The sequence below is a fragment of the Hemitrygon akajei genome, chromosome 11 (assembly GCF_048418815.1).
Source record: "Hemitrygon akajei chromosome 11, sHemAka1.3, whole genome shotgun sequence".
Lineage (NCBI taxonomy): Eukaryota > Metazoa > Chordata > Chondrichthyes > Myliobatiformes > Dasyatidae > Hemitrygon > Hemitrygon akajei.
The window spans coordinates 164,280,184-164,306,027 of record NC_133134.1 but is presented as its reverse complement, the minus strand read 5'-3'; the positions used below and the strand labels follow the sequence as shown (position 1 = coordinate 164,306,027).

Genomic DNA, 25,844 nt, shown 5'->3' with positions numbered 1-25,844 from the left:
TTGGCAGACTGGTAGAAGCCAAGAGCAATAATAAAGGAGGTATTTTCTGGTTGGCTGCCAGTGACTAGAGATGTTCTACATCGATTGGTGCTGGGATCGCATCAGTTTACATTATACATCAATGATTTGGATGACAATTGATGGCTTTGTGGCCAAGTTGGTGAACCATACAAAAATACGTGGAGTGGTAGGTAGTGTTGAGGAAGTAGGGAATTTACAGAAGGACTTAAGACACATTGAACGTAGAAATCTACAGCACATTACAGGCCCTTCAGCCCACAATGTTGTGCCAACCATGTAACCTACTCTAGAAGCTGCCGAGAATTTCCCTACCGCATAGCCCTCTATTTTTCTAAGCTCCATGTACCTATCTAAGAGGCTCTTAAAAGACCCTATCGTATCCGCTTCCACCACTGTCACCGGTAGTGCATTCCATGCAGCCACCACTCTCTGTGTGAAAAACTCACTCCTGACATCCCCTCGGTAGCTATTTCCAAGTACTGTACCATAACACTATGCCCCCTCATGTTAGCCATTCAGCCCTGGGAAAAAGCCTCTGGCTATCCACACGATTAATGCCTCTCATCATCTTATACACCTCTGTCAGATCACCTCTCATCCTCCATCACTCCAAGGAGAAAAAGTCAAGTTCACTCAACCTATTCTCATAAGGTACATCCTCCAATCCAGGCAACATCCTTGTAAAGCTCCTCTGCACTCTCTCTATAGTATCCGTTGTAATGTGAGTATTATTAAAAGTAAGTTAATACTAATCAGGAAGCTGTTGGTAACAAGAGGTGGGTCCCGGGATTGGCAGAGTTTTTACTTCCGCTCTTTTTACTCCCGGTATGCATTGTATATAGTTCCACCACCCATGCCGCACGAGGTACCTGGAAGCCTCTGTATTGTAAATATCATTTGCCGTCCCAGATAAAGATGTTTCTTTTGGCCATAAAATTGTGGAGTGGTCTTTTGTAAAGTGGAAGTTACCACAGTATCCACATCCCATCCTTCCCGTAGTGAGGTGACAAGAACTGAACACAGTACTCCAAATGGGGTCTGACCAAGGTAGTACATAGCTGTAACATTACCTCATGGCTCTTGAACCCAATCTCACAGTTGATGAATGCCAACACACCATATGCCTTCTTAACAACACTGTCAACCTGCACAGCAGGTTTGAACGTCTTATGGACATTGACCCCAAGATCTCTCAGATCTTCCACACTGCCAAGAGTCTTACCATTTATATTATATTCTGTCTTCAAATATGACCTACCAAAATAAACCACTTCACACTTATCTGGGTTGAATTCCATCTGCCACTTCTCAGCCCAGTTCTGTATCTTATTGATGTCCCGCTGTAACCTCTAACAACCCTCCAGACTATCCACAACACTCCCAATCTTTGTGTCACCAGCAAGCTTACTAACCCACCCTTCTACTTCTTCATCCAGGTCTTTTATAAAAATCACAAAGAGCAGGGGTCCCAGAACAGATCTCTATGGAACACTGGTCTCTGACCTCCATGCAGAATACGAACTATCTACAACCATCCTTTGCCTTCTGTGGGCAAGCCAATTTTGGATCCACAAAGCAAGTGAAGAGAATGAGAGAATGTACGTGTGACAAATAAAGTTAATCTTTCTTTCTTTTCTTCAAATGTATGAGCCCTTGGTGAGAAAGTATTGCCAAGGGAGAACAGAGAGGAACAAAAGTGTGTAGTGAAGAGACTTACGTTAAATATCGAAGGGATCTCTATTTTAAATACTGATTGCATAAACTGAAATTAAGACACACAGATTAGTTTACAAATAGGTTTTATTTGTTGTTTAGCCTTTATCAGAAATCTTTGTACTTTTTATAAATCCAGATAATGCCATTTAGAAGTGTTTCATGTCATAAAGTCAGATAAACAAAAAGGCTATTTCTGTCTAGGTCATTTTCATCAAGCAAGAGGATCTGGCGTTAAATGGGAAGACACTCTTCTCTTGGGATATCCAACACAATTTCTGTGTCTGGTGTGCACCTGTAAGGCAAAGGAAATAGGAGTTGGCATTATTACTGCAACACCACATCCATGACAATACCTTTCTTAACTATCTCAGGGAATGCTGGGTGAACCAAATTCAAAGTTCAAAGTAAATTTATCACCAAAGTGTATACCATATATTACAGTGAGATTCAATTTCTTGTAGTCATTTACAGGAAAAAAGAAGTGCAATAGAATTTTATGAAAAAACTATACATAAACAAAGACTGACAAACGTCCATTGAGCAGAAGACGACAAACTGTGCAAATAAAAATAACATAAAGAATATGAGTTGGAAAGATCATTGAAAGTGAGTCTCTAGGTTGCAGAATCAGTTCAGTATAGTGGCGAGTGAAGTTATCAATGCAGGTTCAGGAGTCTGACTGGTTGTAGAGTAATAGCTGTTCCTAAACCTGGTGCCTTGAGATGCAAGGCTTCTGTACCTCCAGCCCAATGGTAGTGGTGAGAAGAGAGCATGGTCTGCATGGTGGAACTCTCTGATGATGGATGCTGCTTTCTTGTGGCAGCACTCCATGTAAATGTGCTCGGAAGTGAGGAGGGCTTTGCCTGTGATAGACTGGGCTGTATTCACTATTTTCCGTAGCTTTTCAAAATGCAGCCCCTCTAAATGCTCAAGAGGGAAAGCCTTAAAAGTGAAGAATTAACTACTGGAACACTACAGTACAAATTTAACAGGAACAGCTCAAGGTGGAAGGGAGAGGGCTGCGATGTGGCCTGAATTCTTGCAGAATAGCTGAAGCCATCTCAACTCTTGGGCTGCCTCTTCTCAGTGCTGACCTCTTCTGGTGGAAGTGAGGTTTGCACAGAGAGAGCAGGAATAGAGGAACCTGTATTTATATTAAGCTTCTCACAATATAAAGTTAAATGCACTTTTAAATGTGACCAATAAATAAGAAAGACACAAGAACACCTACATTTACAAAGTCTCCACCTATCTTCAGTATAGGAATTCCAAATGTTTCACAGCCCTTTCAAATATAAAAGGTCTATTAACCAAGGGTTTAATATAACCATTAACCAAGGGGTTCATGGATCCCAGATTGGAAACCCCTGCTCTAGCCTTTAGTCTGAGACTGTGACTCCTAATTCTGGATTCCTCAGATGGAAGAATCTCCTCAATATTATCTACCCTATAGAGCCCAATGCAGGAAAACAGAGAAGCCATGGGTCGCACAGCAAGCTCCCAAATCAGAGGTGACCAGTTACCCTTTGTGGGTCGAAGGGTAAATATTAATCAGAATCCCAGGGGCAGCTCCATCCAGCTTTGTATTGTACCACAAAATCTTTTATATCCATTGGACAGGCCAACGATGCTTTAACTTCACATCTGAATGATTGTCAGTACCATTTGTCTATGGCAAGGATTCCCAACCTGGGGACCATGAACCCCTCGGTTAATGGTAGGGGTCCATGGCATAAAAAAAGTTGGGAACCCTTTATCCATGGAGTAAAATGAAAGGTCGACATTTTGGGTCAAGACACTTCCCATGGATTGATGAATTCAAATCCAGATGAAAGGTTCAACCTGGAACTGTCCATTTCCTCCGCAGATGCTGCCTAACCTGCTGAGTTCCTCCAACGTCCATAAGACCATAACAAATCGGAGCAGAATTAGGCCATTCAGACAATTGAGTCTGTTCCACCATTCCATCATGGCTGATCCGGGATCCCACTCAACTCCATTCACCTGTCTACTCACCATATCCTTTGATGCCCTGACCAATTAGGAAACAAGCAGCTTCCACCCTAAATATACCCATGGATTTGGCCTCCACCATAGTCCGTGGCGGAGCATTCCATAGGTTCACTACTCTCTGGCTAAAAAAAATTCCTCTTTACCTCTGTTCTTAAGGGTCACCCCTCAATTTTGAGCCTATACCCTCTAGTTCTGGATAGCCCCATCATAGGAAACATCCTCTCCACATTCACCCTATCTAGTTCTTTCAACATTCAATAGGTTTCAATGAGATCCCCTGCATTCTCCTAAATTCCAGTGAGTAGATGCCCAAGACTGTTAAATACTCCTCATATGTTAACCCCTTCATTCCTAAAACCATCCTCATGAACCTTCTCTGGAGTCTCTCCAATGACAACACATCCTTTCTGAGACATGAGGCCCAAAACTGTCGACAATACTCCAAGTACAGCCTGACTGATGTCTTATAAAGGTTCAGTATTATCTCCTTGCTTTTATATTCTATTTCCCTTGAAATAAATGCCAACATTGCATTTGCCTTCTTTACCACAGACTCAACCTGTAAATTAACCTACTGGGAGTCTTGCAGAAGGACTCCTAAGTCTCTCTGCACCTCTGATGTTTGAACCTTCTTCCCAACACTGTATTCCAGCTGCCACGTTTTTGCCCATTCTTCCAATTTGCCTAAGTCCTGCCGCAATCAGATTGCTTCCTCAGCACTACCTACCCCTCCACCTATCTTCGCATCATCCATAAACTTTGCCACAAAGTCATCAATTCCATTATCTAATTCAGTGACAAACAATGTCAAAAGTAGCAGTCCCAATACCGATCCCTGAGGAACACCACTGGGCACTGGCAGCCAAACAGAAAAGGCCCCTTTTATCCTCACTTGTTGCCTCCTGCCTGTCAGCCATTCCTCTATCCATGCCAGTATCTTTCCTGTAATGCCATAGGATTTTATCTTGTTAAGCAGCCTCGTGTGGCACCTTATCAAATGCCTTCTGAAAATCCAAGTAAATGACAACCATTGCCTTTCCTTTGTCCACCCTGCTTGTTACTTCTGCAACCTCTCTCAGGACTCTGGGATGTATTCCATCTGGCCTAGGTGACATATCCACCTTAAGACCTTTGAGTTTGCCTAGCACTTTTTTCCCCCTTTGTAATAGCAATGGCACTCACTCCTGCCCTCTGACACTCATGGACCACTGGCACACTGCTGGTGTCTTCCATGGTGAAGACAGATGCAAAGTACCCATTAGGTTAATCTGCCATTTCTTTGTCCCCAATTACTACATCATCAGCATCATTTTCTGGTGGTGAAATCTCAACTCTCACCTCCCTTTTACTCTTTATATACAGGCGTCCCCTGTTTTTCGAACGCTCGCTTTACGTCAACTCGCTGTTACGAAAGACCTACATTAGTTACCTGTTTTTGCTAACAGAAGGTGTTTACAGTGTTACGAAAAAAGGCAGCGCGCGCCGACCCCGGCTGCATTCTAGCCGGCATTGCTTAAGCACGTGCCTGTGAGCATCTGTGCTTTATGTCGTTTTACTTTGTGCATCCATTAGCAAGATGAGTTCTAAGGTATCGGAAAAGCCTAAAAGAGCTCATAAGGGTGTTACACTCAGCGTAAAACTAGACATAATAAAGCGTTTCGATCGTGGTGAACCAAGTAAGGATATAGTGAGTTTGGCTAAGGGTTTGTGGAACTTGACGGAGATGATGTTGAAGATGATGTTGAGCATCCCATGACCAAGAACTGACAGATGAAGAGCTGATGAAGAGGAAAGGATAACAATTGAAGCCGAACACAGTAGTGAACGGCCCAGAAGTGAAGTTGTCCAGGTACTGAACGTGAGGCAATTGCGTGAGATTTTCACTGTGATTGACAATGCTGCAATGATTGCAGAAAAGTATGACTTTGATTTTGAAAGGGTACGTAGGTTTAGGGCAGGTTTGCAGGACGGTTTGAGTGCTTACAAAGAACTGTATGATAGAAAAATGCGCGAGGCTAAGCAGTCAAGCATACTGTCGTTTTTCAAGCCTTCCACATTAGCCAACGAATCTCGACCTTCGACATCGAGGCAGGCAGACATAGAAGAAGGTGACCTGCCTGCCCTGATTGAAACAGACGACGATGAGATGACACCCCAGTGTCCCACCACCCCAAACTCCAACGACTCAGCCCAACACACCATCATCAGTGTCCTCACTGTCTTCCCGATTCCGGTAAGTGAAATTACACTGGGCGTACATTATTTCTACTTTATATAGGCTGTGTATTTTTATGTGCTATTCAGTAGCTTCATAGCTTAAAGGTTACTGGAAAAAGTGCTTCAGCCGGGAGCACTTGCCCTGTGTGTTTCTGCCGGGAGCGCTTTGTGCCGTGTGTTTCTGCCGGGAGTGCTTGCGTGAAATTTTTGCTGCGGTGGGCAATGCTGCAATAATTGTAGTAAAGTATTCATACATTATATAGACTGTGTATTTATCAGATCATTCCTACTCTTACTATATGTTACTGTTATTTTAGGTTTTGTGTTATTTGGCATGATTTGGTAGGTTATTTTTTGGATCTGCGAACGCTCACGAATTTTTCCCATATAAATAAGTGGTAATTGCTTCTTCACTTTACGACATTCCGGCTTACGAACCATTTTATAGGAACACTCTACCTTCGAATAGCGGGGGAAACCTGTAACTGAAAGGAACTTTTGGTATCCTGTTTTATATTATTGGCAAGTCTGCCCTCATATTTTATCTTTTCCCTTCTTATAGGTTTCTAATTGCCTTTGTTGGATTTTAAAAGCTTCACAATCATCCAACTTCCCACTCACTTTTGCTACCTTGTATGCCCTTTGCTTTTATGTAGACAACTACTTTTGCCAGCTGTGGTTGTCTATCACTGCCTTTGAGAAATTCTTCCTCTGTGGGACATATCTATCCTGCGCCTTGTGAACTATTCCCAGAAACTTCAGCCATCTCTGTTCTGTTGTCATCCCCACTGTATCCTCCTCCAATCCACCTGGGCAAGCTCCTCTCTCATGCCTCTGTAATTCCCTTTATTCCATTGTGATACTGATACTTGTGACTTTTGCTTCTCCCTCTCAAACAGCAGTATGAATTCAATCATATTATGATCACTGCCTTCCACCTTCCTAATGTCCACCTACCTTTCCTCCTTTTTTTATATAAAACTACAAGTTTATTCAGACAAAAATACAAACTTCAAGTATTTACAAGACAGTGAACAAAATCAAATTAACATATTATAAAGCAGTCAATTCCCTAGCGGGCCCATTGTTCTCAGAAACCCCCACGTGCCCATCCTGACCATGTGCTCCCTCTCCAGGGATACCCGGGCATGAACATATCCTCAGACGAGGAGCAGGCAGTTGTCCTGGGCAGAGCCCTCGACTGTCCGCCACCTGGGCTCATGAATGGCCATTTTGGCCGAGCCCAGCAGTAGATCTCCCAAGCGACCCGCCTCTTCCATACTGGGTGCCCATATTTCAGAAGTATGGAGCTGAAGTGCAATCAAAACCTGAGAACCAGCCCCTTCAGATATTCAAACAGCAGCTGCAGCCTCTCTCACTCCATTCCGACTCCTCCTGGCCGCAGAACGGACAGGTGGATGGAATGTCAGTGAACTGACTTAAAAACCTCTTGCACAGTACTGCCCTATGCAGCCTTCCACCCCAGGTCCTTAATGTACAGGGAAAGGATCCCTGCAGACAGAGATTTCCACTAGGGACCTGACCTCCCCTGCCACCAGATGGTCAAACAGAGGCAAGGAAGCGAAAGGTGTGCAGGCACAGCCCGTACAAGAACTGCCTCAGTGCGTCACAGTGGACATCACCACAAGTTGGCTCAGGTTATGTGGGACCCTTTCTTAAGAGGTATCTTGGGCCTTGGGTCAAATGAGCAATTCCAGCTGACCAAGTTTTAGTACACCTACTTTCCCTCTCACCTTGATTCACCTATCACCTGCTGGCTTGTATTCTCTCTCCTCCCATTCTTTCCAGTCCTGATGAAGGATCTCAACCCAAAATGTTGACCGTTTATTCCTTACCACATATGCTGCCTGACCTACTGAGTTCCTCTGGCATTTTGTGTTTGTTCTGCCAATGTTTTATGTGTAGTTTCAGATTCCATCAGCTACAGCATCTTGTGACATTAAAGCTTCTGGTCCTGCAAGGCTTTGATTTTAAAAATCCCTTAGCTGTCTTCAGACCTCTTCCTGACCTTGTCCTTTCTCTTTCTCTACCTCGTTCTGGACTTCCCCAACATCGAAAACAATCTTCCTGCATCTAGCCTGTCCAATCCCTTTATACGTTTCAATAAGATCCCCCCTCAATCTTCTAAATTCCAGTGAGTATAAGCCTAGTCGATCCAGTCTTTCTTCATATGAAAGTCCTGCCATCCCAGGAATCAATCTGGTGAACCTTCTCTGTACTCCCTCTATGGCAAGAATGTCTTTCCTCAGATTAGGGGACCAAAACTGCACACAATATTCTAGGTGCAGTCTCACCAAGGCCTTGTACAACTGCAGTAGAACCTCCCTGCTCCTGTACTCAAATCCTTCTGCTATGAATGCCAACATACCATTTGCCTTTTTCATCGCTTGCTGTACCTGCATGCCCACCTTCAATGACTGGTGTACAATGACAACCAGGTCTTGTTGCATCTCCCCTTTTCCTAATCGGCCACCGTTCAGATATTAATCTGGTCAGCTCGCTATAGGAAGGATGTGGAAGCATTGGAAAGGGTACAGAGGAGATTTACCAGGATGCTGCCTGGTTTAGAGGGTATGGATTATGATCAGAGATTAAGGGAGCTAGGACTTTACTCTTTGGAGAGAAGGAGGATGAGAGGAGACATGATAGAGGTGTACAAGATATTAAGAGGAATAGACAGAGTGGACAGCCAGCGCCTCTTCCCCAGGGCACCACTGCTCAGTACAAGAGGACACGGCTTTAAGGTAAGGGGGAGGGAAGTTCAAGGGGGATATTAGAGGAAGGTTTTTCACTCAGAGAGTGGTTGATGCGTGGAATGCACTGCCTGAGTCAGTGGTGGAGGCAGATACACTAGTGAAGTTTAAGAGACTACTAGACAGGTATATGGAGGAATTTAAGGTGGGGGGTTATATGGGAGGCAGGGTTTGAAGGTTGGCACAACATTGTGGGCCAAAGGGCCTATAACATGCTGTACTATTCTATGTTCTGTGTTCACTCCCGGCTCTTCCGGGCATCTCCAAGCCTGAATGCTTGAAAGCGCACTGAGCAAAACAACTCTGAATTGACTTACTGCTTATTTCTTGCCAACTATCAGAGACAAAAATCACTACTTTTTGAACACAAACACACACAATTCATACTATTTAAAAACTCTAAGCACGGTGTAGTGTTTAACGGCCACAGTAGTGCATGTGACTGATGCTAGTTAGAAACTTTGGTAACTGTCTTCTGTCCCAATTAAGTGACAGTGTCCTAAATAAATGAAGGGGATCCCAGCTGTTCTTTCGATTAATTTTGGTTCTTTAAGAGTTATCCCAAATAAGTGGCTGCCTCGATTAACCGATGGCCCAATTAACCGGAATCCACTGCATTTTTTCTTTCCAATGTACTTTGTTAATAATCATCACAAAATTTCCCATCTAATCTCAGCTCATACTCCAGGGCTGAACAAAGTGAACTGTAGAGCATTTTAGAGTATGGTAGAATAAAGGAATACTGATCCATAATTCCTTGAAAGAGGTATCACAGATAGATAGGGTCATAATGAGAGCATTTGCCACGTCGGCCTTCATAAATCAAAGGATTGAGTACAGGAGTTGGGATGCTATGTTGAAGTTGTACAAGACATCTGTGAGACCAAATTTGGAGTTTTTGCAGTTCCGGTCACCCACCTACAGGAAAGATATCAATAAGATTGAAAGAAAGAGTGTACAGAAAATTTACAAGTTTGTTGTTGGGACTTGAAGACTTGAGTTACAAGGAAAGACTGAATAAGTTTGGACTTTGTTCCCTGCAGTGTAGGAGAATGAGGGGAAACCGTAAAGAGGTGTATACATTTATGAAGGTTATAGATACAATAAATGCAAGTGGCTTTTTCCCTTGAGGTTGGGTGAGACTAGAACTAGGGGGTCATAGTTTTAGGGTGAAAGATTAAATACTTCGTTCAGAGGGTGGAACAAGCTGCTGGCAGAGCAGGTGAATGCAGATTCGACTGCAATATTTAAGAGGGATTTGGATAAGTATATGGATGGAAGGGGTATGGACCCCTACCAATGTACAATGTAACACAGGGTGGGTGTGGATGGGAATAGGCAGAATAGTTCAGCATAGACTAGATGGGTTGAAGGGCCTTTTTCTGTGGTGTAGTACTCTAAGATTCTAAAGGGTTCTCCACTTTGCATTGAACGACCACAATTGGCAGAGATTCTCCCCAGTGTTCTCGCCAACTCAACCAACTGTCCACTGCAGTTAGTGTGTGAGTTGTGGGAGCTTGCTACATGCAAATAGGCTGCCTTGAGTCCTCCCATTTCAATATGAGCTACATTTCAAAAAGTTTGTGATAAACTTTGGAATGACTAGTGGTTGGATAAGTAAAAGTCTTTTTTGAATGATTAATGTCAACATGCAGCTTGCTTAAATAAGGTGCAACATATTTTATAAGTATGTAATTCTTATGACTAAACACCAAAAGAAGGCAGCAGAAGATTGGCTGTATTCTGTGACAGCTGCTAGTTATATGCTATATTTAGAAGTACGACTAAATTTATCAGAAAATTGCAAGTACTGCACAATTTTCTTTTAGACTCGAGCTTCCTTTATATAGGTTGTTTGTCAGCAAACAGCAATAACCCAATGCACACTTTTATCAGGTGTTGCCCTCACAACATGCTACAGAGGCATGTTACTCATTTCCTCTTGTTGAGGTGTAGATGAATGTTGTGGAATGATTCAGTCTGAGTATGGCAGGTTGGCACTTGTTGCAAAGGAGGACAGATATACAATGACAGGTTATATCCACCACTGACCTTACAGCAAAAGTCAAGCACTCCTAACTCACTACACACACCAGCAGCGTTAGATTTTCATTGTGTTTATACATGATTCAATGGATGTTTGCTTGGATGAACGCAACTCAAAAAAAACACCAAGTAAAATAAGACTGAATTCTGCCATGGACAGTCCCAAGCCCGGCTGTGAAAGGAGGAGGATTGGACATGGGGCTAGCAGAATAACTGTTCCAAAGGGACTAGATGGGCCAAAGGGCCTGTTTCTGTGCTGTGGCGCCCTGTGACTCTGTGTCATGGGAATATTGTGGAAAATAGTTTTGAAGCAGATCAGTCAAGATGAATAGTCAAGTAGCCTTGAATGTCTAAATGATTTTTTCATGCTCCTAGTTCTTAACCTTAATCGGCACTCAAACATTCACTCCCTCCATATTCACTACTGAATGGATCATTTCCAAAACGCACTGCATTAATCCGACCAATGAAAATATCCCTCTTACCTAATAATTATCACTGGTAAAGGAAATAAGGGTTTGCACCGAACATTACCTCCAGGTCTTGTCCGTCTCCAATATGGTACATGAATTAACTGCTGAATTACTGGTGGGTGAAAACCCAAGAACTCCTTACCTATTAACACCTGTGTTTTACACCTAGATCACACAAACTGCTGCTGTTCAGACTCAACAACAGAGGAATGCAATATGCGGTAGCATCACCACTACTGGTCACATCATGATTAAGCCATATGTTTGTTATGTGCCATGTCGTATGACATGGGCGACCATGGTCTTTCAATGACCAGGATTGCTCTTGGCAAACTTTTCTACAGAAATGGTTTGCCATTGCCTTCTTCTGGGCAGTGTCTTTACAAGACAGGTGACCCCAGCCGTTATCAATACACTTCAGAGATTGTCTGCTTGACATCAGTGGTCGCACAACCTGGACTTGTGATGTGTACCGGCTGCTCATACAACCATCCACCACCTGCTCCCATGGCTTCACGTGACCCTGATTGGGGGGGCTAAGCAAGTGCTACACCTCGCCCAAGAGCGATCTGCAGGCTAGCGGAGGGAAGGCATGCCTTACATCTCCTTTGGTAGAGATGTATCTCCACCTCGCCACGCAATAAGATTAAGTAAAATTTAGAGCATTGTGTGCAGTTCTGATCATCTACCTACAAGAAAGAAATCAATTATCTTGAAAGATTGTATATAATTTACAAGGATGTTGAGGGGTTCGAGCACTTGAGTTATAGGGGAAGAGTGAATAGGTTTAATTTTATTCCCTGGAGTATAGGAGAATGAGAAGGTATACAAAATTGTGAGGGGAATAGATAGCAGGCTTTTTCCCCTCAGACTGGGTGAGCCTAGAACTAGAGGTCATAGGGTAAGGGTGAAGGGTGAAATATTTAAGAGGAACCTGAGGGGGCTTCTTCACTCAGAGGGTAGTGAGAGTGTGGTAGTGAGTCAGCACAAGTGATGGATGTGGGTTCAACTGCAACATTTAAGAGAAGTTTTGATAAGTACATTGGATAGGAGGGATATGGAGGACTATAATGCAGGTACAGGTCAATGGGACTAGGCAGAATAACAGGAAAACATAGACTTGATGGGCCAAAGAGCCTGTTTATGTGCTGTACAGTATGACTCTTCTTTGGTAATGCATCGTCCCTGTTGTATAGAAGTGATGATGGAAAATTGGACGTACCATTTTGTTGCACGTACATGTATTACAGAATCAGACATCAACTTTATTCACCTTATACATATATCAGGAATTTGCTGTGGTGTGTTGGTCAGGGCATGACATGCAGCAAGAACCAACAATAATATTCAACAATTATTAAAAAATATATATAAAAAATAAAATAAGAGATTAAAGTATGGATAACACTTCTTAGGGTAATGACTTCAAGGAAGGGAAATGTGAGGGAGAAAGGTGCAGGTCTGAATGGTCCCCTACACCTCCTCCCTCACTACTTTTCAGGGTCATAAACAGTCCTTCCAGGTGAGGCAACACTTCACCTGTGAGTCTGCTGGGGTCATTTACTGTGTTCAGTGCTCTCAGTGTGGCCTCCTGTATGTCAGTGAAACCCAACGTAGATTGGGAGATCACTTCACCGAGCATCTACAACGCTGTTCACCAGAGCAAGTGGGATCTCCCAGTGGCCGCTCATTTAAATTCCACTTCCCATTCCCATTCCGATATGTCTATCCATGGCCTCCTCCACTGTCGTGATGATGAGGTCACACTTTAGGCTGGAGGAACAACAGTGTGGAGGAAAATCACGCCAGAGGTGTGGATATCAGAAGACAACAATTGCATTAAAATAATGGTAAGTGTAGATATGGTAGGGACAGTGAGAGAGGTCGAAATAACTCCCCAACCACACATGCCATTGCTGGGAAAGGAAAGAGGCCAGCAGAAAGATAGAAGGTTAGATGAGTTGCCATCTATTCTGTGGTCACAGCATGACACGGACGTAGGGAAAATAAAAACAGCTAGTCCGATGGAAATAAGGCTGAAAAAAGGAGCAATTCCACCCAGGAGACCACAATACCCTCTAAGACCAGAAGCAGAAGAGGGAATAGCATCGACAGTGCAGGGGTTGCTTGAAATAGGAGTACTTAAAAGAACAAACAGTCCATGCAATACCCCGTTGCTGCCAGTCTTAAAAGCAGATAAATCTAAGTGGAGATTGGTGCATGATTTGCGAGCGGTAAATGATGTGGTAGAGGACTGGCCAGCGGTAGTCCCCAACCCACACACGCTTTTGACTAATGTTCCACCAGAAGCAAGTTACTTTTCGGTGATTGATTTGTGTTCGGCTTTCTTCGGCATTCCTCTGGCCGACCAGTGTCAGTATCTGTTTGCATTTACTTACAGAGGTGCTCAGTATACCTATACCAGAATGCCGCAAGGGTTTAAACATTCACCACATGTTTTTAATCAGGTGTTGAAGGCAGACCTAGAGGGCATACCATTGGAAAGTACATTGTTACAGTATGTGGATGACCTGTTGATTTACTCGCACAGCGAGGAACAGTGTGAGCAGGACACTATAACTCTGTTAGAGAAGCTGGCGCACGGAGGAAACTGCAATTTTGCACGCAGCAAGTGGAATACTTAGGCAGGGTAATATCCAAGGGAGTGAAGGCGATAGCACCAGATCAGATTGAGGCATTAACTAAGGCCCCAAAACCCCAGACTGTAGGGCAGATGATGATGTTTTTGGGAATGGCAGGGTACAGCTCAGATTGGATAGGAGAATATGCTGAGATTGTGGCACCTTTGAGAAAGATAATGAAAGAAGCAGGACATACAAATTTGAAGAACGGCTTACAGTGGAATGGAGAGGCAGAGATAGCTTTCAATACTATTAAGCAGGAATTGCAGTCAGCACCAGCATTAGCTTTGCCTGACTACGAGAAGGTTTTTCATTTGTATGTATCCAACCGACAGGAGGGTTATGTCACAACGGTTCTAACACAAGAGACAGGCACAGGAAAAGCAAAGCAGCCGATAGCATACTACAGTACGAGACTAGATGAGGTGGCTCAGGGGTATCCACCCTGTTATCAGGGATTGGTGGCGCTGAACTATGCATATGAAAAGGCATAATCTGTAACCCTGGGCTATCCTGTGACTCTGTACACACACCACAAAGTAGCAGAATTGCTGGAAAGAGGGAAATTTGTGCTGACGCCAGCCAGGATAGCAGCGTATCAGATGCTATTGACATTTCCAGATATAACTATACAGAGATGCACTACCAGTAATATAGCCGATTTTGTCCCTTTGGGCTATGAAGGAGAACCCCATGATTGTGTAGGGAAGACGATAGCATTTGCCAAATTGAGAGCAGATTTATGGTGAGAACCACTAGAGGATGCAGATAAAAAGGTTCTGTTCGTAGATGGCTCTTGTTATAGGGATTATGATGGAAATCATGCAGGGTTCTCAGTAGTGCAGCAGGATCAGTCGAGCTATAAGATTATTAGGATGGAGTCCTGTCCCCAACCATGTTCCGCCCAACTAGTGGAAATCAAAGCCCTGACAGCTGCGTGTGAAATGATGGAAGGGGAGAAAGTAGACATCTATACTGATTCGGTATATGCTCATGGAGTATGCCATTTGTTCGGGGCAGTGTAGAAACAGAGAGGTTTTAAAAAAGGCAGTGGAGATCCCATACAACATTGTCAGCAAATTCTAGGCTTAATAAAAGCCATAATGAAACCTAAAGCATTGGCTATAGTAAAATGCCAGGCACATAAAAAGGGAAATGATGTAATAACAAAGGGAAATCAAGCTGCGGATGAGGCAGCCAGAAAAGCGTCTGGATGTACATCAGCTGTCATTGCCCCCCAGGTAAGCCTAGCTCCAGAACCTGTGGTAGAGGACCTAGTTGAAATACAAGGTAAGGCAACTTTGGCAGAACAATGTGGAGACGAAGTGGGGCCAAGCAGAACCCGGAAGGCTTGTGAAGCATGGAAGACGGTTTGTTGGTAGCGCCCACCCCTCTACTGACGATTCTGATTTCAGAAGCGCATGGGATTGACCATTGTGCAAGGGGGGAAGTGATAAAGAAAATAAAGAAGGATGGTTTTTGGTCACCTTATTTACAGGCTTCAGTGGACTTTGTCTTGTCACAATGCGAGGTATGCGCACAGAATGTAGGGTTCGGACATCAGTTATTTGACTGGTTAGAAAGTAGACTCAGAGGATGGGGAGCATGGCTGACTAAAATGGCAATAACTGTCATTGTATTGTTGAGCTGTGCGCTTGTGCTGTGCTGTTTTCTTCCTTGTCTCAAATCCACTTGTAGTGCGTGCTGCAACCAAACAATTTCCGATGCTTGTGGCAATTACTGAAGCAAGCTTAGTGGAGAAAGAAACACTGAAAATGTATCGTTACAGCCTACAACACCTGCAGGATGAACAAGAGCAAAACGACAGTGTGGGAGTAGATTGTAAGGGCTTCTGAGTCTTTTTCCCTGTCTCAGGTACAAAGGGACAGGTTTTTGGCTCAGCGGCCCAGGGTAACAGGGAGAGAATACTTTGAGGTCTTGATGCAGAAAATTATAGTTTAACCCGAGATTTGGGAATAAGTGCTTGAGTTTATTGGGGCTTTGGTTTCAAAGGGGGGATATATTGGAGTATAAAAGTTGCATTGTTTGCTGTGTAACCAAAACTATGTAGTCTGAGTTTGCTATTTGCTATGCATGTATCTAATTGAATGTAGAAGACAATGGTGTGTTAATGAGAGGTAGCTAAGAGATGTGGATTATGTAGTCTGAGTTTGCTATTTGCTATGCATGTACCCAATTGAATGTAAAAGACAATGGTGTGTTAATGAGAGGTAGCTAAGAGATGTAGATTAGAACATGATTAAGTCAATAGGTAGAAACAATAGTGGCGGATGTACTTGTGATACGCAACTATAGACCGATTGGATATGCTAATGCAACTAAACCAGGAGATTGCTATAAAAAATGCTATGTGCAAGGATCGGTGGGCAATCAGCGACTAGCTCAATGACTGTCTCAGCTTTGATTTGCAAATTAAAGTTTAACCCTTCTTGAAGAATCTTCTGCGTCTCCTGGTCGTTTGTGGGGCACGAAAAACCACGACATTATCAGACCTCTTTAATGATAAGACGAAGTTCTGGCCTCACAATCTACCTTGTTATCATCATATAGGTGCAATGCACTCTTTCAGTAGCTTTTGCACTTTGTTCTGCATTGTTATTGTTTCACTTTATTCTAGCTCGATGCTCTGTGTAATTTGATTCGTATAAAGGGTGTGCAGGACAAGCTTTTCACTGTATGTTGGTACAGGTGACAATAATAAACCAGTATACCCAACCATCCACCCCCCAAGTCCAAATGCACTCCCCAGCCCTAGGTCAGAAACTGACTGGAGTAGCCCTGGCTTAGCTGAACTCTACAAGCCTGACAAGCTGTTGGGTTTTTCCCCTGGTTTCTATCTGACCAGACACAAGTGTTGAATTATCAGGGCAGCTTGAGAATATTTCCCCTATTTTATAATTATGTTCTGTACTTTCACCAGCTTTATGCTGTAGGGGAGGGTTCAATTCAGTACCCTAATAACACTCCTGGGTGATGGAGTGGGGATACCATAGAACCACAGAATATTACGGCACAGAAACAGGCCTTTTGGCCCTTCTTGGCTTTCCCGAACCATTTTTCTGCCTAGTCCCACTGACCTGCACCTGGACCATATCCCTCCAAACCCCTCTCATCCATATACCTGTCTAAGTTTTTCTTAAATGTCGAAAGTGAGCCCACATTCACCACTTCATCTGGCAGTTCATTCCACGCTCCCACCACTCTTTGTGTGAAGAAGCCCCCCCACTGTTCCCTTTAAACTTCTCCCCCTTCACTCTTAACCCATGTCCTCTGGCTTTTTTCTCCCCTAGCCTCAGTGAAAAAAGCCTACTTGCATTCACTCTATCTATACCCATCATAATTTTATACACCTCTATCAAATCATCCCTCATTCTCCTATGCTCCAGGGAATAAAGTCCTAACCTATTCAACCTTTCTCTGTAACTCAGTTTCTCAAGTCCCGGCAACGTCCTTGTAAACCTTCTCTGCACTCTTTCAACCTTATTAATATCCTTCCTGTAATTAGGTGACCAAAACTGCACATACACTCCAAATTCGGTCTCACCAATGTCTTATACAACCTCACCATTACATTCCAACTCTTATACTCAATACTTTGATTTATAAAGGCCAATGTACCAAAAGCTCTCTTTACGACCCTATCTACTTGTGATGCCACTTTTAGGGAATTATGTATCTGTACTCCCAGATCTCTCTGCTCTACTGCACTCCTCAGTGTCCTACCATTTACCTTGTATGTTCTACCTTGGTTTGACCTTCCGAAATGCAATACCTCACACTTGTCCGCATTAAACTCCATCTGCCATTTTTCTGCCCATTCCTCCAACTGGTCCAAATCCCTCTGCAAGCTTTGAAAACCTTCCTCACTGTCCACTACTCCTCCAATCTTTGTATCATCAGCAAATTTGCTGATCCAATTTGCCACATTATCATCCAGATCATTGATATAGTTAACAAATAACAATGGACCCAGCACTGATCCCTGTGGCACACCACTAGTCACAGGCCTCCACTCAGAGTGGCAATCCTCCACTACCACTCTCTGGCTTCTTCCATTGAGCCAATGTCTAAACCAATTTACTACCTCTCCATGTATACCTAGCGACTGAATCTTCCTAACTAACCTCCCATGCGGGACCTTGTCAAAGGATACGTCTCAACCAAAGGAGGCCCTCCGCTAGCCTGCAGGATATCCTTAGGCAAGGTGCAGCACCTGCTTACCAACACCACAATCAAGGTTATATGAAGCCATGGGAGCAGCTGGTCACATGAGAAGCTGGTGTACATCACAAGTCTTGGTTTTTCTACACCACCTGCTTGTTCTTTTCGTCACGGAAACAGTTAGAGTCCGTGACATGCGGTTCGGAACTCGATCAAATGACTTAGCACTCTGTTGTATCCGGAGAGCTGCCTTGAGGAGAAGATCAGAGAAAAGGACTGAGAACATGAGCTGAGATGTGGAAAAGACCAGACACAGGGTGCGGAGTCATGAGTGACTCCATTTCTAAGAGTCAAGGAAGATTGAAGCATTGAGGTGAATGGAGGGGGGTCAGGGATCACTCGCAACAGAGGCCATCAGCCAGTCTGCAGCCGAGTCAGAGGCAGTACTATCCATCATGGTGGTCGCTCTTCACAGAAGGACTGAGTTTGTGTGGCTGTTCTCCTTGTATGCTGAGGGAAAGATGTTTTCAACATTCTGAGATTGATGTGATTACTGGACTGTACTTTATATTGGTCTCCTTCAGTTGTTTGGTGTTTTCTATCTTGTGGTCGACTGGCAGGTGGGTGATCTGTTCATTTTTTTGTATGGGGGGTAAGGGGTTTTGACGTTATTGTTGCTGTTCTCTTCTGCGAATGAGTGGGTTGGGAATTTGATGCTACTGGCGCTGTTTTTTTCTGTGAGGGAAGGTTGGGGGCTTGCGAGTTTTGTTTCTTTTTCGTGCCCAGGGAAGTGGAGTTGACGTCTTTTCTTTCAACAACACCCATGCCCTTACTGTATTTCATGGCTATCAGAGTTGCTTTGTACATGCATACTTTGACAATGAAATGAACCTTTGAATCCTTTAGTTATGCGACCTCTGATACCAGGTAGACAATTTCTGAAGAGTATTGATAACAGCTGGGGTCACCCATCTAGTAAGGACACTGCCCAGAAGAAACCACTTCTGTAGAAAAATTTGCCAAGAACAATCATAATCATAGAAAGACCATGATCACCCATGTCATATGGCACAGCACATACAAACAAACGGATAACACTCCTGTATAATTTACATTCAAACTCCCATCCAGTGAAGATACCTACTTTGGCTGATTTTGGAAAATGTCTGTGAAGATTTGCTCTCTGCCAGCCTTTCTTGATTTCAGTAGGTGTAATAGATTCCGCTGTAGGTCCAAATTATTCTTTTCCATATTTTTATTCAGCTGCACATTAAAGAACATTACAACAAAACTGGTTTAAATGGTCTTATACTCTTAAATATAAAGACAATTCAATACAAGCTCAGTCCACCTAAAAACAGCAATCTGAAGTCATGTCCTGCAAAAAAAAGCTGCACTCAATGTTTTAGGGATATTTCCCCCCCACCCCCCATATCAGATTTCAGAACAGTCCATGAACACTACCTCTCTTCTTGCAATTCTTATTTACTTTTATATTTCTTATTGTAACTTATAGTTTTAATATATTGCACTGTACTGCTGCTGCAAAAAAACAAATATCAGTGATAATACATCTGATTCTGATTCTAAATACTGTATGTTCAGCCTATACTTGAATCATAACTCTACATCCTTGACCTTACTCAGGCAATTCCCTTTTATGCTTTGCCCCTCAATTACACTTAGAGACTGAACACTTCACAATAACTCTCATCATTTCAATGTCTGGACAGAAAATTGATTTAATGATCCTTACCTTTGCTTTCAATTCTCTCTCTCATGGCTTTGCCACCAACCCAGCTTCATTCATCTCAACAATGAATTGCTCCAACAACATATGGATTCAACATATGGACTCATATGAACTCTTCATCTCACTTTCTCAATACTTATTACTTATTTATGATTATTATTATTTTGCTTTTTGTTCCTTTTGTGCGTGTGTATAATATATATACACACATTTTATTATTTTTTAAAAAATAGTCAAATTAAATACATAGTGTGAAAACAGAAATAAAAAAGTAGTGAGGTAGTGTTCATGGGTTCAATGCCCATTCAGATATTGGATGGCAGAGGGGAAGAAGCTGCTCTTGAATTGTTGATTCATATATGTACTTTGAGAATAAATTTACTTTGAACTCAGTGAAATCTTGAATCCTCCAACCTGATCTGCGCATCATGCTTTGTTTAGTGGGCATCTCTATAGCACACAGATGGCATTGAATAGAACAGTCCCCAAAGCACATCTGCACTGCACGGTGTTACCATCTATATGAGACAGGCTCACTTTGTCCCTTCTAGTGGACCAGGGATAGATCATACTAATGCACTAAAGTCAGAACCAGTCCCATTCATATGCATTTTCACAGTACAGAGGTTATTCAGGTATTACAGCCTCTTAGCACCTACCTCGATATGAACTTCTATTTCCTTCTTCATCAACGCATTGTGAAGTATTACCTCTTGAAATCCCGAAGGCAGGAAATTGATTTGCTTCTGTTGTCATAAAGCAATAAATATTTAAAAAGTATTCACTAATTGCCAACGTTGCAAAACTGCACTATGGCTGAAGTTAAGGTAGACTGTTGCAATGGTGATATCACATCACTGGGAGACTTGGTTAATAATGCTGAGAGTGTTCGCTCAAATCCCAAAGTACTGACTCTCTTTATAAAATGAGAATGAGAAAGCAGGCAGGATGAGGCCCAAACAGTCAGATAGTCATTAATAAAAAACTTGAACTGATTCCCTGATGTCCATGAGTAAAAAAAAAGAGAACTGCTGTTCTTATCCATCATAGTCAATAATTGACTCAAATTTCATATTGGTGCAGTTGATTCTGAACAGGACCACACACAATGTCAAATTCCACATAATATTCCTTTAAAGAGGTCGTGTTTTACTTCATTAAGTTAGCTGTATATAAAACAGTTAGCTGGTCATTAAAACCTCTACACAGCTACTCAGGGTGATGGAGAATGAAAAATGAGCATTGCCAAGGTAACAGTGTCTACATTGATGCAACTATAAAGAAAGCAAGACAGTGGCTATATTTCATTAGGAGTATGAGAAGATTTGGAATATTGCCTAAAACACTCCAAAATTTCTATAGATGTACCAATGGAGAGCATTCTGACTGGCTGCATCACCATCTAGTATGCTGTGGGCTACTGCACAGGATTGAAATAAGTTGCAGAGTTATAAAATTAGTCAGCTCCATCATGGGCACTAGCCTACATAGTATCAAAGACATCTTCTAGGGGATTGCCTTAGGAAGGTGACACCCATCATTAAGGACCCCCACCACCCAGGACATGCCCTCTTCTCAATGTTACCATCAGGAAGGAGGCTCAGAAGCTTGAAGGGACACACTCAGCGACTTAAGAACAGCTTCTTTTCCTCTGCCATCTGACTTCTGAATGGACATTGAAGCCAAGAACACTACCTCACTATACACATACTGCAATCCACAGATTTTTTCCCTATATTATCATGTATTGCATTGTACTGCTGCCACAAAGTTAACAAATTTCACGACATATGCCGGTGATATTAAACCTGACTCTGAAAAATATAAACTTTTTATGGCGTTGGAGCAGGTTAAAAGGTCGGTACAACATCATGGGCAGAAGGACCTGTACTGTGCTGGACTGTTCTACATATTGAATTTGAAACACCACTGCCATCTGGTGGCAGTTAACCCAAACTGTATCGTTTAAATACAAATTTGACAATAGAAAACTGGCAGCTCAATTTGAGCATCAATCTGCTCCAGAGCAAAGACAATTTCACTAAGTAAGTCTGTTAGAAGGTAAGAGCTTGTGGAGGTGGCTCTTGGTATTTGGTGGAAAACAAAAATCTTAAAAAGGAACAAAAACCAATTAAGTTGGATGCTGGAAATCTGAGCAGGAAAAGAGAAAATACCAGAAGTGCTCAGTAGGTCTGACACTATCTGTGGAGAAAGTATGTTAAAGATTTGGATTAATAATTTTTCTTTGAACTGGCAAAATGTTATGAAGTACATGCAAAATAGAGTGGGCAGGGCCAAAAAAGGGGAGGTTTGTGTTCAGACAGAATTCAAGAGGGATTAGATAACAAAAGATTCTGCTGATGTTAGAAAACCAAAGCACACACACAAAATGCTAGAGGAACTCAGCAGGTCAGTCAGCATCTATGGAAGTGAACAAATAGTGGTTGTTTCGTGCCAAGACCCTTCTTCAGGTCTAGAAAGGAAGGGGGAAGATGTCAGGAATAAAGTGGGTTGGGGGGAGAGGAAGGAGGATAGCTTGAATGCTTTAGGTGAAGCCAGGCAGGTTAGAAAGGTAAAGGGCATGAGGGGAAGTAATCTGACAGGAGAGAAGGAAAGGAGAGGCACCGGGGGAGGTGATAGGCAGGTGGGAAGAGGTGGGATGCCAGCATGGGGAATAGAAGAAGGGGGGGGGTAATTTTTTTTATGGGAAGGAGAAATTGATATTCATGCCATCAGGTTAGAGGCTATCCAGACAAAATATAAAGTGATGTTCCTCTGCCCTGAGGTACCAAAAGAGTTGATAAGATACACGAGGTTATTAATGGTACAAATAAGGAAACACAACTTGTAAAAATAAATTTGCAAAATCACTACATGAAACTGTTAGATTCAAGATCCAGTAAAAGTGTTATGCCTTGAACTTGCATTGAACTTCTTTGGAAAGATGCAAGAGCGTAGGATGGGAAAGGGTGAAGGAGTAGGAAGAAAGAGAACCCATGTGGCACTGTAAATTTAGAATCACATTTGAAAACTGAATTTACTCATTTTGGAAACTAGTTACCCAATCTGACTTCAGTATCCTCAGTGTTGAGGAGGGTACAACATGAAAAGACAATATATCATACTAAATTGAAATAACTACAAGTACAGTACTATGTGAAGTTCTTAGGCACACATATATAGCTAAGGTGCCTAAGACTTTTGCACAGCATTCTAGAAATTTTATGTGTTGCACTGTACAGCTGCCACAAAAAACAAATTTCATGACATATGAGCTGGGAAGCTGGGAGGAGATAGGTGGAAAAGATAAAGAGCTGGAAGAGAAGGAATCTGATAGGGGAAGAGGATGGACCATGGGAGAAAGGGAAGGTGGAGAGACACCAGAGGGAGGAGATGGTCAGCTGAGGAGAATAGAAGTAGTAAGAAGGGAGCTAGAATGGAAGAAGGGAGCTAGAATGGAAGAAGGGAGCTAGAATGGAAGAAGGGAGCTAAGAATGGAAGAAGAGAGACCACCAACAAGGACATATATATAGAAAAGTGCTGGAAAAGGGCCAGTAACATCATGAAGGATCCCACTGTTGGTCCCATTCCCATCAGGGAGGCTACACTGCATACATGCTAGGACCACTGACTTAAAAAAGCTACTTTCCCAAGCAGTAAAATTGATCAACAGCTCCACCCAATAACTTCAGAACTACTTTAATTTCTCATCAGTCACCAAATATGCAGCCTAATTTCACTTTATGGACATATTATCAATTTATGCATATAACATATATTTATATTTATTGCATGTTTTTTGTATTATTATTGTGTTTGTTACCTTTCGTGTTTTCTTTGTCCTACATCGGATCCAGAGTAACAATTATTTTGATCTCCTTAAACTTGTGTACAGGAAATGACATTAAACAATCTTAAATCTTAAAGAGAGAAGGAGGAAGGGGAAACAATTGTTTTCTGTTACTTTATTCACTGATTCTTGGTCTGAACAGTGTATTTCATTTTTTTTATTGGGAGGGTTATTTGTTGTTGTTCCTCTCCATGCCTTGTGATGCATCAGAAAGCAACCTTGCCATTTCTTTAGCACTTGTCTGTTTTGTTTTACGAGACCAAGTTGCCAGCCTGAAGCTCAACCCAGCACAGATAGAAAGTGTGCAAGGAGCGGTTGAATTTGAACCCGGGGCCACTAACCCCGAAGTACAATGCAGATGCTACTACACCACCGGCCAGCATATGGTGGGGGTAGTGGGAAGATATCTAGTGTTACTATTAGTTACTAACCTTAGCGATTTTATTAAATATCTCCTGCTCCTTCTCTTTGAGCGTATTTTCCATTCTTCTCTTATGTGCCACTGTAATTTCCTCCACATCCACCAGTTCATCCTGTTTGATAATCGAAGAAGTATTATGCTTTTAAGACACCAATAGGGGTGCCAACGTGAAGACCAGTATTTATTGTCTACCATTAATTTTCCTTGATCACTTCAAAGAATAAATAAATCCCCCATGGTGCCATGCCAGATCAGATTTGGGCAGCCGACTTTCATCTACAGTACACCGAATGTAAATAAACCAGGTGTTGTACATCATCAGCATTATTGATAACAGATTCTTCAGATAAGTTTCAAGTTCTAAAAGTCTTGGATGCTTCCAGTCAAGATGGCGCTGAGCTATGGTCTCCATTGAGGTTGTGGCTCAGATTTAGTTGGTGTTTGTTGAGATGACTTTGGTGACAGAGAGGGGAATGGTTTGCATTGCAGCCTGTGAAAATGTAGCTTGAAACAAATTTCCATGCACAACAGTCCACAATAGCTTACTGCTTACAATAGCTCTTATCTTTCATCAATTGCTTCAAATCTTGATTTTCTGGTTATCAATTCTCCTGCCAGATTCAATTATCCATTGTTTACCCTATAGAGGTTTCTCATAATTTTGAGCATCATTTAAATCTCTCCTTCAGAAAGTGCATATACATTCAGTGACCACTTGATTAGGAACATCTGTATACCTGTTTGTTAATGCAAGTATCTAATCAGCCAATCATGTGGCAGCAATTCAATGCATAAAAGCATGCAGACATGGTCAACAGGTTCGGTTGTTGTTTAGACCAAACATCAGAATGGTGGAGCGATGTGATCTCTGACTTTGACAGTGGAATGATTGTTGGCATCAGAAAGGGTAATTTGAGTATCACAGAAACCGCTGATCTCCTGGGATTTTCATGCACAATCATCTCTACAATTTACAAAGAATTATGTGAAAAACAAAAGACATCCAGTGAGCAGCAGTTCTCTGGGCAAAAATGCCTTGTTAATAGGAGAGGTCTGAGGAGAATGGCCAGATTGGTGCTAGTTGACAGGAAGACAACAGTAACTCAATAACCATGTGTTACAACAGTAGTGTGCAGAAGACCACGAATGTAAACTCAGTGACCACTTTATTAGATAAAGAAGGTAAAGGTTGCAGGAATGACGACCTACTTGATGTTCTTGTGTGAGCTGCTTGATCTCTTTCTCCAGCTGTGTTATTTTCAAAGCAAATATCAGGAGCTCTTTGTCTCTGAATTCCTTCAACATATGAAGTTCTGCTTGTGCATTCCGAATCCTTATGTTAACTTCTTCAACTTGAGAATACAACTCTTTGAAAATAAAGAGATCACAATTGATTTGCCAGTGTAGGTTTTGCAATAAGTCAACTTATCCATGTTGTTTTAAAAATTAATTTCCTTCATGGAACATAGATGTCACTAGCATTCTCATTGGCTTGGAGCTATGGAAGCAGTTTAGAGTCAACCACATTGGTGTGTGTGGAGTCATAGATGCAAGGATGAACAGCAGACTAGGACCCTAGCTTCTCTAGCATTGAGGCCATTTTCAAAAGATAATGCCTCAAAAAGCTGGTATCGTATCAATTTTTAAGGACCCCCATCACAAAGGACGAGATCTCTCCTTATTACTTGAATGAAAAAGCCTATAAAAAGCAGTGGATACAGTGCAGTCCATCACCA

General features: G+C 42.4%; 1 protein-coding gene across 2 annotated transcripts in view; it reads right to left on the bottom strand.

Annotated features, from left to right (window-relative positions):
- Positions 1 to 1,803: 1,803 nt before the first annotated feature.
- Positions 1,804 to 25,844, bottom strand: part of c11h20orf96 (chromosome 11 C20orf96 homolog) — a 39,006-nt gene continuing 14,965 nt past the window's right edge. For both annotated transcript variants that reach the window (XM_073062146.1, XM_073062147.1), the window contains exons 7-11: positions 25,318 to 25,475; positions 24,119 to 24,220; positions 20,497 to 20,583; positions 19,229 to 19,347; positions 1,804 to 2,029 (exon numbers count right to left, since the gene is read on the bottom strand). In XM_073062146.1, the coding sequence (XP_072918247.1) occupies positions 1,969 to 2,029; positions 19,229 to 19,347; positions 20,497 to 20,583; positions 24,119 to 24,220; positions 25,318 to 25,475 (527 nt within the window). In that variant the 3' untranslated portion in view covers positions 1,804 to 1,968. The remainder of the gene's footprint in view (positions 2,030 to 19,228; positions 19,348 to 20,496; positions 20,584 to 24,118; positions 24,221 to 25,317; positions 25,476 to 25,844) is intronic.